The 18,567-nt window shown below is 41.8% G+C and overlaps 1 protein-coding gene across 4 annotated transcripts in view; it reads left to right on the top strand.

Moving 5' to 3' along the window:
• Positions 1–18,567, top strand: part of FHL5 (four and a half LIM domains 5) — a 33,757-nt gene continuing 15,190 nt past the window's right edge. Inside the window, exons 1-4 of one of the 4 annotated variants that reach the window (XM_077303911.1) lie at positions 1–1,866; positions 12,905–12,974; positions 13,370–13,515; positions 13,718–13,897. In XM_077303911.1, the coding sequence (XP_077160026.1) occupies positions 13,739–13,897 (159 nt within the window). In that variant the 5' untranslated portion in view covers positions 1–1,866; positions 12,905–12,974; positions 13,370–13,515; positions 13,718–13,738. Of the gene's footprint in view, positions 1,867–1,904; positions 3,046–12,904; positions 12,975–13,369; positions 13,516–13,717; positions 13,898–18,567 lie in introns of those variants that run through there. The other 3 variants (XM_077303902.1, XM_077303922.1, XM_077303932.1) reach the window with 3 other exon arrangements.

Here is an 18,567-nt window from a genome sequence, read left to right as displayed (position 1 = left end):
GGTATATATGCTTGCAGATAATGGTTTTGAGGTACACAATGAGATGGCAGATCTAAAAGAATATGTAATACATCTGCTATTAGAATTATTTAATAATGTAACTTTAATTACAAGAAATCACTGAATTACTATATTGATTGTGGCCCTCCTTTTCCTACTAATCATCCATTTTCTGCCTTCTAGATTCAGAATTAAAAACAAGCTACTGCAATAATTTAAAAATCAACTTACTACATCCTCCAACCCTGTAATAAGCCCTGAGATACCAGACCGTCCTTATCCATCCTGTTCAGTATTTTCCTTAAACACTAAACAGTTTGCACGCTGGAGTGAGGGGAAAACCCTATATCCCGATGCGACATGTAAATATCTCCTTTTCACAAATTTTAAAAGTATGCCTCTACTATATAGTCGCTAGCCTGTTTCAATCATCATATATTGTTAACTAGGAACTACATTATGTGCAGGTGGTTACAACTTGTGGCAATTTTGCGTTTCTGTTCATCACTAAACAACATGCCTCAAAACTGGTGACCAGGATATGGTTTACAAAGCCAATAGAGAAAATACTCTTGACTCTGCAATTTTAAAGAAACATGGCATATTATTTGTTTTATTAAACTGTTTGTTTAATTTCTTGCCATTAAATATAAAATTAATTCTGTAAATATAGAGACATTCTAGTCAAAATATATAATTTTAAAATAAAACTACATAATGTTTTCAAACATTTTACTACTATTTCACTGTTACTTCTAAGTTGTGGTATTTGACACATTTAATGGGTGTTGGGGATCATCTACATTACACTTAAAAAAATAAAACCTCAGATTTATTAATTTATATTAATCAGACAGGCCTCCTAGTACTCTCACAGAACCTGCCTTTCCTGTTTTCTTGAGTGGAGCAATTAAAAAGCAATAATGGTAGAAACAGTTAGCTTTCAACTTTGGCCACAATCTGAAAAAAAAAATTGCTTTGCCTTCAAAGAATGGAGGCTTTTTCTTGTTGTAGTGCTGCAGTAGAATGTGAGATACCCTGGCTAGGAAAACCAAGGCATTAAACCACCAGAGCATGACAGTAAAATGAATTGTAATGTTATGGGAAGCAATCTGGCCTATAATAGACCAGTTCAGTGTGAAATAAGTTCATGTTTCATTTTGTATATTGGAACATAAAGGATTGTTTTTCTAATAACTGAAAAGTTACTGGCTGCTTCATGTCAAATGTTGCCTTTTAGTGTCGCAAGTATAATTCAGTACAGAATGATAAAGGAAATTATGGGAATATGGAGTTTGGGATATTAAGCCTGCTTGGTTTTGTTTATACCAGCTCTGTTGAAATTAATGCAAGCATGGCCCAGCTGTAAGCGTGACAGTATCCCCAGGCTCTCTTGAGGAAGTTGGAATGTTCCTCTCATCTTGGTCTACGTTTCTGTGGGAAATACTTTGTGTACTACATGGGCTGAGACTACAGATGGCCATCTCTCACATCACATGAGTAATCCCATCAGTAAGTTCTGATAGGGGCATAATAGCTATATTGCAAGTTGTTGTTTCTTTTCTAACATCTTCAGAACTTTGGTATGTCTCCTCCCTTCTGAAACAAAACTCTCCAAGTACCTCCTCCTATATATTCTAACTACAACTTGAAAGCAGTATATGACAACATAACGAGGGAGCCAGCTGTCTGAGATCTAAAGGAAGCAATGTGACCTTTCCAGCGGCCTTATTTAAAACCAAAATCTTATGAGACCTAACGGGCCCATCTGAATTCTTTATATTGGATGTCATCTTGTGAAACCATCCAAAGAATCTTCAGAGTTGTGTTGGATGCACGAAGCAGGAGAACAACTGATAGCAAAATGTGAGTATTACAGTAACCCTCCCCCTAAGTCTTAAATATATGTACCTGTTGTCCAGAATGTTCCCTGCAAAATGAGGCATGTTGTACCTTCTCTTTCTCTAGCAGAACATAATGACTCATTTCAAGTCCCTCTGTTCTCTTTAGAGCATTTGCCTGTTTTTGTCTTAAACTTTTGCTTAAAAATATTTCACCCCCCCCCCCAAAAAAAAGAAATACGTATACAATTGTATACATCCAGATATGAAAAACTTGCTGGTATTAGATGTGCCAAGGAAGATTTTTTTTTAAATGTGAATAGTAGTGATTATTACAGCAATAAATAACAGAAAACAAGATTGACTTTTGGAACAAAAATTGTCAAACATACAACTTTATGGTTTCTGGCTGTCATGTCAAAGGCATTCTCTTCCTATTATTTTGCAAAATTCACTGAGTCTGTTTAAACAAGCTCATTTTGTGCCAACAAGAACTCCAGAGGCTATTCAATGATGTTCTGGTAATGAGATAATTCTGTGATTAAGGGCAAGTCATTTGCTCAGTTAACCTGATTTTTGTTCCTCAGTCTGCTGAACTTCCTTCCTGGCTCTATTGTATCAACCATGTCCACAAATCTGAGTAAATAAGACAGTCAGTGAAGGCTCGGGCTGTAAAAAGTACTCCAAAATGGAAATAAATGCCATTGAATTCAGTGTGATTAACTTCTATGTAAATATGCTTTAAATCGGAATATTAATTCAGATATTCATTGGATATCGCAACACTTTGGCATGCCTAAAATAGATTCTTCAATCCTCAGCTTCCATTGTCAATTTTAGTCCTATGAAGCTTCAAAGTACAGATTCTTAAAAATATATATATTAATTCTGTCAGGATCTTTCTTTCTCAGTAAAATATCAACTGCAATACAGTGTCCCGTTGGGAGGTTTAGGTGTGTCACTTGAACATGGAATTGTGCCCGTTCCAAGACTCTTTCCCCACTATATATGTAACAATGGGACATTGGAATTATATACATAGAGCTTATTGCCATACTGAAGCTGTCTTCCCCATATTGTTATCCAGCACAAGGAATAAGTCAGATAAGGAACAGATAGAATAAGGAGAAATCTAGGTATTAAAATTCAGAGAATGGTTCCAGTATTCTGATGTTTCTGTTTCCAATGACACACATTCCAATGGGCATGTAGATGCCACAGTAAAGTAGCTGGCCTTTGCAGGGCCATTTCACTTTCTTTTGGCTGTACCAGACTGTGGCATTTAACAGTTTTGTGGCTAAACTGAGAACGAGGGTGGAGAGAAGATAAAAGCTCATACTGATGTTTAATTCAATCATGGCTCTTTTTTACTTTTGTATCAGTAATATAATATGAGAAATGAGTAATTTTTCCCCAAATGAATGCCATTTTAGATTACTCATTTTCCATGTGAAATTTGTATATTAAAGGTTTTTTTGCTATGAATAAAGGAAATTTGGTTAAAACTGTCAGGCGCATGTCATGTTGCAGTAGCATGTATGCCTTCCAAAATCCTTCAGTTATCCTGGTGTTATCCCTAGATCCCCATATAGCAATATTTAAAGTGACAAAACAATTTTCTCATGTGTGGCTTCCGCTTGTCTGCTCATTCTCACACTTACCTCCATGTTGTACAACTAGTTGATGTTACTCAAGATATTTTTTCCAAAGCTGACTGGGACAAATATATCCTGAAATATGTTATTGCTTTGCTAACAATATGTCATTTAAGTTCATGCTCATCACTGGTGACTGCTGCATGATCTGTAGAAATTGTAGAGGAAATATTAACATGGCAATGTGAATGAAAGCAAGAAAATTCGTTTGTTTGTATAGGGCTCTGATAATCTTTTACCAGAACAATTCTTGAAGGTCCTTAATAAGAAAAAAATTAATGCTTTTACATTTTTTTAAATTGCCTCATTCCAGGGTAATATTAATAGATTTTGTCACAAGTAATATGATCATTCTGTTAGTACACAAACTTCATTTTTGATAAGTTTTAGGTTTTTTTAGGCAAGAGTAACCAATTCTACCAGCATGTGTACATGTACACAGCATTTGAGAAGGCTTCTCTATTTACTTGAATGTTAGATCCCTCTGTCTAAGTTGCCCTTTCTTTAAAGTGTAATAATAATAATAATAATAATAATAATAATAATAATAATCTTTAACCGCTCCTCGCGGAGCGGAAGAAATAAAACAGTAAGGGCCCCGAGGGCGGGCCCTGTCTGGGATGAGGAAGGGTGCTGATAGGCCCCTTCCCCTGGACTGCTTGTCAGTCCAGCCCCAAACTGCCCGGCCAACAACCAATTGGGAGGCGCCTTGCGCCCCACCCCCCACGAGAGAGAACCTTCGCTCCACGGCGGCCATTACTCAGCTGGCCGCCGAGAGCGAAGGTAGGCCCACTGGCCCCCGCCCTCAAGCCCACAACGACTCCCCAGACCCCGGGGAGCCTGCTGGCCGCCTCGCCAAGCCCCCCTGCACCCTCCCCGGGGCCTGGGGATCCTTTTTGCCAGTCAAGCCGCCTAGAAAAAACCTCCCCAGACCCCGGGGAGCATTTTTCCACCTCGAGCCGCCCCCATGGCCCCCCATGGAAGGGCCCTGGAGGCTGCCATCCTCCCCGGGGCCTGGGGAGCGTTTTTGCCAGTCGTGCCACTTAGAAAAACGCTCCCCAGGCCCCGGGGAAGGTGCTCCGCCCTCCCCGGGGCCTGGGGAGCGTTTTTGCAAGTCGGGGGGGAGGGAAAACGCTCCCCGGGCCCCGGGGAAGGCATCCTCTCCGGGGCCTGGGGAGCGTTTTTGCAGCGCTGGAAGCTCTGCACCCGGCCTAGAGCCTGCCGGCCCCATCGCCCTTCCTGCGCTGCGCCCTCCCCTGCTGCCTTCTCCCCAACCCTCCACATGCCCATTTTTAAAAATGGGCTTTGTCCCTAGTAATAATAATAATAATGATTGCTGTTTTTTTAATATACCTTGCTTTCCACTACCTCTTCCCACAACATCCTGTGGGGCTGAGACAGCTGTAAGAGAACTGTGACTGGCCCAAGATCACCTAGCTGTCTGCATGTAAAGGAACAGTTCTCCAGATTAGAGTCCACCACTTGATTGATCGATTGATTGATTGCATTTATATACTGCCCTCCCTTGAGGCTCAGGGCGGTTTACATGAAACATAGAACAGAACAGTACAGAGAAATTGGTAGCTATGGTAAAAATAATAACAGTAATAACAATAAAACACATAGTACAGTTAAACAATAGAACAGTAATGAAAACAGCCATTCACATGGAAGCATACTGATGGATCTGTGGCTGGTTGGTTCCTACATATAGATTCATGGGAGGGGGGCTCAGGGGCCCGAGGAAGGCATTGGTTCAGGGATCTTAACTCCATCCCCCAATGCCCTTGTTTGGGTAGGGGAGAGTGCCATTTTCCGCCATGTTGGGTATTTTTATAGACTTTTAGTGGGGGGTTTAATGGGGGATTTTAAGACTACTGTTACCTGCCACGAGCCTGTAGGAAGTGTTAGGAAATAAATCGAATAACAACAACAATAACAACAACAACGATGCAAGGGATGGAGAAAGTGGACAGAGAGACTTATTCCTCTCCCATGATACTAGAAATTGAGGGCACCCAATGAAATTGTTGGGAAAAAGGGTTCAGGACAAATAAAAGGAAACAAGTAATCAAGCTCTAGAGTTCAGTGCCAGTGGAAGTAGAAGAAGAAGAGTTGGTTTTTATATGCCGCTTTTCTCTATCTCAGAGAGGCTTACAGTTGCCTTCCCTTTTCTCTCCCCACAACAGACACCCTGTGAGGTGGGTGAGGCTGAGAGGGCCCTGATATCATTGCTCAGTCAGAACAGCTTTATCAGTGCTGTGGTGAGCCCAAGATCACCCAGCTGGTTGCATGTGGGGGAGCATGGAATCAAACCCGGCTCACCAGATTAGAAGTCTGGCCTCCTAACCACTACATCAAGCTGGTAGTGATCACTACAAGCATAAAAGGTAAAGGTAAAGGTATCCCCTGTGCAAGCACTGAGTCATGTCTGACCCTTGGGGTGACGCCCTCCAGCGTTTTCATGGCAGACTCAATACGGGGTGGTTTGCCAGTGCCTTCCCCAGTCATTACGGTTTTATCCCCCAGCAAGCTGGGTACTCATTTTACCAACCTTGGAAGGATGGAAGGCTGAGTCAACCTTGAGCAGGCTGCTGGGATTGAACTCCCAACCTCATGGGCAGAGCTTTCAGACTGCATGTCTGCTGCCTTACCACTCTGCGCCACAAGAGGCTCTACTACAATGGAGGATAACGAATTTGGAAAAGGTCCTTTGGTGGCTACTAGCCATGATACCTGAAGGGAACCTCAAAATGTTGAGGTAGGAGGCCTGTGAACACCTATGTTGGGAGGCAACAACAAGGGAGGGCCTCGGTCTCTGTGCCCTGTTTGGCCTTCCGTGGCAATTGTTTAGCCACTGTGTAAAACAGTATGCTTTACTATATTGGTCCCTTATGTTCTTATTACTTTAATATACATCAAGCTTTCAAATACTTAATGCCATGTTTCTCAAATGGTGTGTAATTTCAACTTTCTAACATGGGGAATTGATGCATGCAAAATGCACGCCTTGAAGCTAGCAGGTCTGTAGACAGCAAAGTTTCCTTAAGTGGCTCAACACTCCATGAAGAATGATAGTTTTCATGAGGTATGGTTATATAAAGTTTTTTACAAAAAATGAAGCTGTTCTCCTGGCAGCAGACTCAGATGATGGTTCTATTCTTTACAAACTAGGTCAAGTAATCACAGTACAGGAAGAGAATGCTGACAGATGAGGGTTTAAAAGGCCTTATTTTGAGATTTCACACTGTTTAATAGATTATTTTCAGTTTGTGTGTGTTTAAGGTTTCAGTACTTCCCAAAATAACTGAAAGCAAATAGCTATCTCAAAAAAGAGAAGAGCTGTTACATTTCAAGGAGACTAGATGTTAAAAAGGGAAGACTTACGTAAAAACGATACAAATCGATGAGTAGGAGGAATGGTGTAGCCATCTTAATTCTTAGCACCCTTCATAATTAAAGAGATTAAATTGGCAATGGCTATTGGGGACTAGGGCCACTTTGAGCAGAGAGAACATTGGCATGGGTGGGGCATTAACATGAGCCAGCATATTATTTGGAGCCACTGACACAACATAGACTCTTGGGTTGCCAACTCTGGGCTGGGAAATTGCTGGAGTTTTGGAGCCAGGGTCTGGAGAGAGCAGCGTTTGTGGAGGGGAGGGAGCCCAGCAGGGATGTGATGCCAGAGCCTGCCCTGCACAGCCCTGCCAGCCCTGATCCTGTAGTCTGGAGACCAATTATAATTCTGGGAAATCTGCAGGCCCCGCCTGGAGGCTGACAACCCTAACATGCAGGATTTTTATTGTGTTCAGGTATTGGGCAAAGAAACAGAACCTTTGAGATCTGTAAAAGTCATACCAGGAGGTCTCTTCAGCCTTTATCTGGTTCACCCCAACACAAAGCCTAGCTTCCAGCAAAATTAAATTCAGCAATTCGCCTTGGGAGATTAGGCTCAAATCAAAACAACTACACAACAATGCATTTCAACAGCAAGATTTTTTGATACCTAATTTTCTTCTGGGAACAGGAGTTGACAAGAATGGAGAGGCATGTTTAATTAAACTGTAGTTTCGTCTTATGGGCATACCACAAAGAGGCTTGTAGTGGCTCACTAGTTTCTCCTTGAATTCCAGGCCTCTCTGCCTCATAAACTGCAGGAATGGATTTCCATGAAGGAGTGCCATTGGAGTAAATAGGCAGAGATTTTGAGAGAAGGACGACTGGCCAGGGATTCTGCTTTGTTTTGGGGAGGGGGCATCATCCGTGCATGGAATTGGGATTGCTGTGGGTGGGTGGGTAGATGTGCATTTCCAGCTTGTAGTGGTTAGGAGTGTGGACTTCTAATCTGGTGAGCCAGGTTTGATTCCATGCTCCCCCACATGTAGCCAGCTGGGTGACCTTGGGCTCACCACAGCACTGATAAAGCTGTTCCGACCAAGAAGTAATATTAGGGCTCTCTCAGCCTCACCCGCCTCACAGGGTGTCTGTTGTGGGGAGAGGAAAGGGAAGGCAACTGTAAGCCACTTTGAGACTCCTTCGGGTAGAGAAAAGTGACATATAAGAACAACTCTTCTTTATTTTTTATTTATTTATTTTCATATTTATATACTGCTGCTCTCCAATCAAACTTGTGGCAGTTTACAATAAAATAATAAAAACCAGTATAACCCCATAAAAACCGCTTAAAACATTAAACTTTAAACACTAAACATTAAAAGATGGAAATGCAGAGTTCTAACCCCTCACCGTCTCCCTCTGTCCAACTAGGGGCCAAGAGCTCTCTCTCATTGGGAGTGAGGGTCCTGATTTAGCTACTACTAAGGGATCCACCAATGGTAACTCTGGGGCCCACCATGGCCTCAATCATACGCCTGGCAGAAGAGCTCCATCTTTCAGGCCCTGTGCAAAGCTGCCATAGTTGTGGAGATAGGGGCTGTGGTATGGAAGCTTCATGTACTCCCCTGCTCCATTTTCAGCACTGAATTATTTCCAGAGGATGTTGAAATTGGGGAAATGTCACAGGATAAAAGTTTAACCCTCCCTGAAGGTGGGGAAGGCGTCCCAACCAGCCAGCTCAACTGGTGTTACTTTGATCTAATCCCATAATTTGCAGAGCAAGAACAAGTCACTGTTGGTTAGGATTTAACCAGGAAGGAATGGGCAGACTTGCAGCATGGGAAGAGTCCAAGCCTCATGCTGAATTCATTCATGTAATTCCAAGCTGCAGTTTGATAACATGCCCAACAAGCCTATGGGGGATTATTTCAATGAAACCATTTTCTGAATCTGCTAAACATCTCTTCTTCTTGTGGCATAAAATAACTGAGTAGCATTAAAGGGTGCATGAGCCTCACTGATTTGAGTTGTGAATTGTTTTTTGAAGGATTGTGCTCTGTCACTTTGGAGAACAGCAAGCTTTGGTGCAGTTAGAAACAGCAAATCACTTCAGTGCAAAGATTTTAACTGTACAAGGATGAGAAATTTTCCACTGCTTGTGCCAAATAAAGTAGCTGCTATTTTTGGTGTGAGATCAGCATTGTATCCTCTTCTTCCTCTTCTACTCCCCCTCTCTGACATTCCACAATCCCTGAGAGAATACCGTTTTTTAAAAACCCTCACAGTTCCCAGTCATGAATTCACTTTTAACTGTGAAATCTGTATTCTGAATGCTCATATAGTTATATATAACAATGAATAACATATAACATTTCTTTGGATGGTGTTTGGCACTTCACAAAACCTGGTTCAACACATTTTGGAAGGAGGATGAAAAGGCTAGGATATCTTTAAAATACAGGAATTCATTTTTTTTTAGAGCGGGATAGTAAGACCCTTATAGATTTGGATACCCTCTCCATAAAACCCTTTTACCTGATGGATATCAACAGGGTCTTACCAGATGACAACTCTTCTATCTCAAATATGGTTGTATGATTCCAAATGAAGTACTTCCATTTTGGATATTTTAGTGTTGCTTCAAAAGTTTCCCTGGATACTATTGCCTTGTTACGAAATGTGAAGGAAAGGAGGTGGGAAATCCTGGATGGGCTACTGGGTGACTTTGTTTCCCACTACCAGGGATTAATTCACTAGGCTCTGCTGCCCTGCTTTGGTTTGGATAGATGTCTCATACCTTCTCATGTCTCTCTGGTATGCTCAGATTCTTGTAATTCATCTCTCCTTTTTTGGTGCTGTGATTTGTTTTGAAAAGTGTCTCAGAATGTGACTTGTGGCATTGAACCATTAACAAAGTGGGTTGAAGGTTATGCTTCATATGTTGGGTCCTAGCTGTTATAAAGATCAGTCCACATGTCATGCCAGCTGCTAGAAGAGCATCCCCTACAACTGTACAACTAGAACATGAGCCTCAGGGTTATTGAATGGCATCTGTGTCATGTAGACAGGAGATCCATGGATTGTCTGGCAGCCAGGCAAGGAACATCCAGAGGTGGTGATTTGACATTTCCTACCTCCATGTCATGATCCCTGGTGTTCCATGGAGAAACTACCACCCAAATTCTTGGAGGTCTCCCATCCAAACACTAGTCAGGGTCAGCCCTGCTTAGCTTCTGAGATCTGACAGGATCAGGCTTCCCTGCGCTATGCAGGTTATGGCAGTCTCAGGGTAAAAAGGAATTATTTAAGTCTGTTGGATACACTATCTCCTTCCTCACATGAAAGATATTTAGTGGGAAGGAAAGATGGTAGAAAGGTTAAGTATCCAACCAGTAAGCAACCTAATTGTCCTATCAAAGGTACAGAGTAGAAAGTTGGAGCAAGACAACAGTACAAGATAGTGAGACTTAATTATTCACTGGTAACAATACAGCAGCAATTCACATGTTGCAATCCAATAAAAAACATTTGTTTCAGTACAACTGGATTGTTCAAGCTAAATACCCAAGTGAAGGTATTTTTAGTCCCAGTTGTGTTCCTCCAACATGGCTAATCCAGAGAAACCAAGTTTAGAGATTGTATCAAAAGGGCAATGGAATAAGTGGGGAATAAACTTTGGATAGTAAAGAAGGAAACTCTAGCCTGTTGGGGATGGACACTATGAGCAAGGACCAGTTGGCATCAACAAAGAGGGGCTGCAAGCTGAGAAGAGAGAGTTATGAGGTAAGAGTGGGTATGAAGATGTGAAGGTTAAATTCTGGAAAGAGAAGCAGAATGGGGAAGGATAAAGCATACTCTGCCTTGATAAGGAGGAGCCATTGATGGAGCTTGACATACACTTAGTATGCAACTAGATTTATCCCTTAATGGGAAAGCACTGCTATTTCTCAAAATTAGTGCAGAATTGTGATCCACTGTGGCACTGATGCTGTGAAATCTAGCTGCCTATTTATGAAATTTGGGTTGCACTTTGATGTGGCTATAGAATCTGAAAACCTCATGATCTGGTGTGTTATAGGACAGTAGGGCTGCCAATGCTACTGTTGGGAAATTCCTGGAAGTTTGGGTGTGAGGAATGGGGAGTGTTTGGGGAAAGGGGAATCTCAGCTGCAGAATCTACCCTTCCAAGCTGCTATTTTCTCCAGGGGGCTTTTTTTTAACCTCCATATTCTGAAAATCAGTTGTAATTTGGGAAATCTTCAGGCGCCACCTGGAGTTTGGCAAAGGACATTTTAAACCTTTTGTTTTTAGAGGTACCATAAAATATAATGGGAAAGGAGATGTGACAGATGGCATATAGGATTAATTGATGTTGTAAGTGTAGCTCAGACAAGCTGACAATGCCCAGAGGTTGGGCTGATAGCCCTTCCTAAGTTCTTGACTGAGTTATCAAGGAAATCTTATTAGTAGGTTGAGAGCCTATCCTGCATTCCTCATGGCCATGGGTGGATTTTGAGAGTCAGGGGGGAAAGATCCTTGATATAAGAACCAACTCTTCTTCTTCATGATTACTGTTTCCCTGAAGCATTCAGGTGTTCAAGCTACTGCACTGCTGGAGAAGCACTTGGAGAAATACATTAAGAGACCCTGTCTTGATAGTAAAACAGATTTGTCTGCACCTCTCAGTTTCAAAGACCAGAAGATCTAAGGGTGCAAAAGAGGAAGAGACATGAAGATTGGGGGCCGGGGGAGGGGCAGGGGCAGCACTATTAGGGAAAAAAACCAAGGAAAACACTGAAATAAATGTTCAGGCAATGTAAATAACTTTCTTTGGTATGTAATGGCCATGATCCATCGCATGGAGAAATCAGGAACCATGCAAAAATATGGTCTAAAATATCTGACCTTTACAGAATAATTTCAATATCCTGTTTCTTCCTTTTGCACTTAGTTCTTATAATGCTACCTAATATCAGAAATATATAAATAATATAAAACTATTGGAATTATACTTTTTCTTGGATGGCAGCTCTTGAAATCCCTAATTAAACCCCATCCAGTTAGCATTATCAGTGCAATGACATTACTGAGGAATTCAATTCATCTAGCAGATGTTTCATGGCTGATTTCACTGGGAACTCTGTGACTTCTGTTTTCCCTTATTCTCAGGAACCATGTTCTAATTTTAGAAAAATCTTTCTAGTCTAGTGGGCAAATAACCGGACCAAAATAACTTGCCCATGAACCTCAGAAGATATATCAGTTATATTACAAACTGGATGCTTATCCCAATATCTTTTTCTCATACCTACAGGCCAAAGTTGCAGATGAACAAGTAAGATGTGCTTCTGCCTGAAACCCTGGACAGGAATTATTTCTTCTGGTTAGCCACTTTGAGAAACAAGTGAGCCCAGATCTCAGATCCCTGCCCCCTATCAGTGGTCTCCTAGAGAGGTCACTGAACAGGGTGGCGCTTTACCTCTAGACTGGCAACCAGGAATGGAGTGGGAGGGCAGTTGCCATCCTTCAAGGGACATAACCCAGAGACCTGCCAGCTGCAGATTTTTACTATGTAATATAATAAGTTTGAAAGCCATTTAGTCTAAAAGATAGGACAATAGATCCCCCAAAACAACTTTTTAGAAAGCATCAACTGTTGCCAGAATCAACAACAAATTGCTGCTGTTTTTTGCCTTCTTATTGCACTATAACTCACAATTATAAAAAGAATTGTGCACAATACATGCTAAATTGCTATGTAGAGATTAATAGAATTAAATTATTTATACCTTGCAGACCATTGTTTGTGCTGCACCAATTCTCATAATGTTGATGTTGGCCCCTAGGAAATTATTCACAGAACTGTTTTTAGAATTAAAATGTAGATTACTGTACTAAGAGAGTTATGAAGAGGCCATTTGCTCATTATACCTCTTGCATGGTGATTGAGGAGGACCTTTCTAATAATAGACATGCTACAATAGACGTGCAGCCAAATTATGGCAGTGGGCTGTTTTCACTCAATTCCCCTTCTCATTCTAGTCCTTATTTCCTTGACTTTTTCTCCAGAAAAGTCCCAGCTTTGCAGGAGCTGTTCTACTACTGAGAGAATAGAAAAGTGAGGTCTAATCCAGAGCTGGTGAGAAACAACTTGTGATCTGTGTACTTGCTGTTTTCATTATAAATTCCTGTTGAGAATATTATGTCATTAACCAGCTTGCCTACTAGGATTGCCCATTCTAATTTGGGAAATACCCAATTTTGGCAGTGGAGCTTGAAGAGAGCCGGGTTTGGGGAGGATGGTATAATGCCATAGAGTCCACCCTCCAGAGCAGCCATTTCCTGCAGGAACTCCAGTCTCTGGCGATCAGTTTTAACAGTGGGAGCTCTTCAGACCCCACCTGGAGACAGGCATCTCTAATATCTAGCTGCAATAACAGGTTCTAGAATTTAGGAATATAGGAATATTGAACATTTCAAAGCATCTCAGGTGAAATCCTTGGCATGTGTGTTTGTTTGTGCCGGAATTACCAGCTTTCCGCAGGGCCTGCAAGATGGAGCTCTTCCGCCAGGCGTACGGTTGAGGCCAGGGCAAAGCCCGAGTTCCATCTTGGATGCCTTAAATCCATCGGCCAGCTCCCTCTCTCATGAGACCAACGTTATGAACTCTGACTGAACAGGTGAGGGTTATAGGATTAGAATGCCATTGCTGTTATTATTGCCTATCATATAATGGGAACTTATGGGGTTTCATTGTGATTTTAATGTTTTATTGTGAACCGCCGTGAGACCTCCTGGCAAATGGTGGTATACAAGTTTAAATAATAAATAACCAAATAAATAAATAAATAAACATGTGTATGTTCTCCTTTTTAAAAATAGAAATACTGAGAAGAGCTTCAGATGGCCAGTGTTTATCCTAATTGTCATCACTGTATGGGCTCCCTTTGTGGAAGGCAATATGCCATGAAAGAAGAGAATGCCTACTGTGTTCGGTGCTATGATAGCCTGTTTGCTAACATCTGTGAGGAATGTAAGAAGCCCATTGAATGTCATTCCAAGGTTAGTACTAGAGATTAATGGGTCATAGCTTGGACAGAAGAAAGAAATGTCCAGGTATTTTCAACACTGATAAAATACTTAAACTGATTAAGGGCAATTGGGGATTAATTCATATGGTTGCCAACTCCACCTTGGAAAATGCCAGGATATTTAGGGGTGGTGCCTGGGGATGGGGTAGTTTGGGGTAGAAGAGAGCTCAACAGAGATGCCATTCTTTAGAATCCATTCTTCAGCACTGCTGTTTCCTCCAGGGTATAGTCAATAAATCAATTGTAATTCCAAGAGAACTTCATGCCCCTCTTGGAAGTTGGCAATCTAAGGGCTGGAAAGACCATTCATTACTGGGCAAGATAATGTTGTTGCATTTCCTGTGGATATGTCTGTTGGGTAAAGTGGATTGCCTTTAAAAAAAATTAAAACATTTCTATGTTCCCTTTCTACATCTTTCAGGATCCCCAAGGCATCAAACACTGAACTCTTTCAAACATTAAAAAAGCATATCATTTTTTTAAAAAAAAACATAAAATATATGAAACACATTAAACATATGAACACAAACTCCTGCTGGGTTTGGACATGATTCATTAGCTAAATTCATTGCCATAAGATCTTGCAAAGGTCATACAAACTTGGATGGTTTTAAAAGGGGATTGGACAAGTTCAAGGAGGATTAGACTGTTAACAGCTGTTGGACCTTTAAGTAGAAAGATGGACCTTTAAGTAGAAAGGAAGCAATTCATTATTAGCATAAGAGTATAAGAAGATCCATGCTGGATCAGAGCAGTGGTCCACCTATTCCAGCATCCTGTCTCACACAGTGGCCAACCACTTATTCTGGAAGTTTAGCAACAGGACATAGAGGTTGAGACCTTCCCCTGATGTTGCCTCCTAGCTCTGGTATTCAGAGGTTTACTGCCTCGGAACATGAATGTTCCCTTTAGGTATCATGGCCAGTACCCACATAGACCTATCTTCAATTAATACCCTTTTACGTATATTTAACACCTCAACACAGTGCTTCCCAACCAAGGGTCCGCAGACCCCATAGGAGTCTGTGACCTTTTCCATCCTACCTTAATGGACCGGACCACAAGCTAGGAAACCAGTTACTTCAATTGCTTCCCCTCAACCCTTACAAGTGTGACAGTTCTCTTGTGGTTTCTTCACCTAGAAGGGAGCAGAAACTGCATGCTTACTCCCAGCTTAAACTGCCCCCTGTCTCTCCCCACCCCAGTCCTCCTTGAGCCTGCCTGTTAACCTTCATGCTTGGAGGACTTTCCTATCTTAAAAGTCAGTGACTTCCTGGCTTCAGATGGGGAGGCTGGCTGAGGAGGGAGAGAGATAGAGGCAGCAACACTCAGAACAAGGCTGGCCTGTAACAGCTGCACTGGTAGGGCCCTGCCTCCTCCTTTTCTTCCACTCTCCTCTCAGCATTGCGAGCAGCCAGTCTTGTGGTGAAGCTATGGAAGGAGGGAGGGAGCTGGTATAAGCTGCATGGAGCTTTTATTCCAATCCCAGGTCGATTCAGTCCCTGCCATCTACATAGAATGTAATTTCCATTTTGATTTTTTCCAATTTAAAATTTCTCTCTGCAACAAACATGATTGATCCGGAGTGACCATACCTTTTCCTTGTGATTTCTTGGAGTGCTTTTAACCCACAATATTTTAAAATTCACATGACTAAAGGTGCATCTCTCTGCTTTTTCCCAAACTAACTTGCTGCAAAGCCTGTAACATTGTACAAAAGTCCTGCTTGGTCGGGGCGTTAATTCAAATGCTTCCTGGTTGCGAAACTTTCCTCCCAAGATTTATTTTTTATTTGTTTCCCTCTGGAATCTGTGCTTCAGAACCAGCAGAGATTTGCCTCTTCTCTGAGAGGCTGGCTGGCTGGCTGGCTCCCCAGCTCCCTCCCCCGCGCTTGTTAGAGAAAGAGCCCTCGTGCTGCTTCTCCGCCGGCTTTCAAAGGAGGAGAAATCCTCTGCCCTCCCCTCTCTCAGCTCCCTGAATGGTGCAGAGCACTTTCTGTTTCAAGTCGGGGGAAAGTAATAAGAAAGACCCGAGCTCAAATCGATCTGAATTCAACAGGAATAAACAAAGTAAGTGCAGATTCAGCCCTAGTCAAGACAGTGCTAGCAGGAGGCTTCCCCTCATTTCCTTACCTCCCTTGGACTTCTGAACTCCAGTTCCTGCTGTGGCCGCCTCTGCCCAGAGGGCTTGATGGGTAGTCCATGGGTGTAAAGGTCAAAGGGAGTCAGTTGTGGCATGTTATGGAGGGTCCAGACTGTCTTCTCAGCTCTTGCCTTTCTTTCCAGCCTACACAAAGCAGAGCTGCCATAGTAGTATTAAAGGCGGGGGAAGGGGAACATAAGGTCGGTGTAGGTGGTGATGGCACTTCAGGGGTATGGCAGGGAGGCATGGCCAGCTGACATCACTTTTGGGGCTCCTCAAAGCAAGAAAAATTATTTCAGGGGCTCCTCCATGGCCAAAAGGTTGACAAAGGCTGCCTTAACATACGACACCTTGACATTTTCAATTCAAAAACGAGCATTAACCTGCTTTGATGAATACCTGTGATTCATGAAGCTATGCTCACTTTCTGGCCAGAAGGGCAAAAAGAGTTAACCTTTGCAGGATTATCTGCCTTCGGTACTACTTAGGAGTTATCCTGACTGTTGCTTAAATTGACTTTGACTCAGTGCTGTCCATCATACACTCATAAGGAAAACACGCACACCTTTCCCAGCATTAAATCTTGCTGAAGTGAAGGTAGAGTGAAGGTCTAATGACAAACTTGTTGAGATAACAAGGGCTGAAACACTGATACACAAGCTGGAAGACTTGGGGAAGAGGACTACATAGACACCCCCAATCCAAAATAATTTGTAGATTTTGTGTTGAGACAAATTTTTTCAAAACCCAGTTTGTGAACTGTATAGTATCTTCTAGAAAGAAATGGGAGCTTCCCTTGAGACCCAATAGGATGGCTTTCATCCATCACTTGAATTCAGCATCCTCTTATAAAGAAAGACCTTCAGGTGCTGCATTAACCTCAGTTGAATGTCTTAGCTTCTTTAATATCTGATAAAAAGCAACAAGTGAGCAGGTTTTTAACCATTCTGTTTATAGAGATCACAGCACTTTCTATCCTTGGTTTAATACAACTGATAAGATCAAGGAAAACTTTAAAATAAATAACTCTGACAAATCACCAGTGAAAAATGACTTGCATTGGTCTGTAAAACAAATGGCTTCCACTGTTAACAACTATACTACATGATTCAAGAGGTGTCACCCTAGAAACAAAATGTTTATCATTTTAATGTAAGAATATCTTTTATGAGCAAGATGTCTCAAAAAAGATGTGTCCTGATAAAAAAAATTATTTACTAAATGACAACTTCATTTCTTCTTTATCTCCTTGTACTTTCTTGCTTATCATTTTGTAAACAGAGACAAAAAAACTAAACAACCCTTTGGGTTTTTTCCCCTTCATTCAGAGAAAATTCACATCAGTACGGTGTGTACCACAATGGGACATGGTAGCAGATCGAGTGCCTGCCTTTTCCTTTCACCTAAACCAGTCCTATGCAGAGTTACTCCAGTCTAAGTGCCCCGAAACCAATGTACTTAGACTAGAATACCTTTGCTTATGAGTGTACTTTACTTCCCATGTGTGGTTCCTGTGGCTCTTGGGTGGAGATAATACCAAACAGTTTGGCCTTTCCCCATCATTTAATTTTGAGCTCCTCAGGTAGAAACCAATTAATCTTAGGAGAAGCCAGAAAAGGGCTGTCTTTGTGACTATCACATTTGGGAGAAAGTGCAGTTTTGCCTTGTGGCAACAGTTGTATTAGCTGGAGGGGGGCTGGCCTTGTTACCTAGGTTCATTGACGGCAGCTAAAAAATCTGAAGGCCACAGACCATTCATATATTACATTATATGCAGGGAGAGAATGTGGCTCTAGTGGTAAAGCACATACTTTCTCAGAGGAAGTACCAGGTTCAATCACTGACATCCTCAATTAAATGGTGTTAAATTGGATTAGGTAAGGGTTGGGAAAGTCAGAAATACTACAGAGCCACTGCTAGTCAAATAAGTTAATACTGTGCTAGAAAGAAAGGAAATCTAACTTAGCATAAGGTGTTAGGGATGGGCACAAACTGACTACAAACTAAAGTTCATGATTAATTTTGGCTGGCTTGTGGTTTCTGAACTGATATTAGTGGTAGGTCAATCACCACAAACTTTCCAGGAACTTTCAAGCAGTTCATGGTGGTTCATGAATGGATACATTTCCAGACAGATTGCCTCTGCTCAATTAAAATGTTTACCAAACTTCAAACCAACATGGGGGCAGAATTGGAGGATCATCAGGGGGAAAACACCTGTAAATTTTATGTTTCTGTTTTCTAGAGGATCTATACTGTACACTCCTGAATCTCCTGAACTTGCACCTATCATTTTCCCAGAAAGCACTTTCCTTGGTGGGTCATCACTCAGACCTTGTAGATCTAATTGTCATCAAACATGTAGGTCAGGTAGAGGTGAGTCAACCAGAGCTCTCCCATGAGTTTGGTGTCTCTAGCTTGCACAAGGCCCATTCTAGCACATCACAAGCCACCTGAACCAAACCATTTGGCACCTAAAAGCTCATTGCTTACAAGCCA

This window comes from Paroedura picta, chromosome 1 (genome assembly GCF_049243985.1).
Source record: "Paroedura picta isolate Pp20150507F chromosome 1, Ppicta_v3.0, whole genome shotgun sequence".
In the NCBI taxonomy this organism is placed as follows: domain Eukaryota; kingdom Metazoa; phylum Chordata; class Lepidosauria; order Squamata; family Gekkonidae; genus Paroedura; species Paroedura picta.
This window is presented reverse-complemented; position numbering and strand designations above follow the sequence as displayed.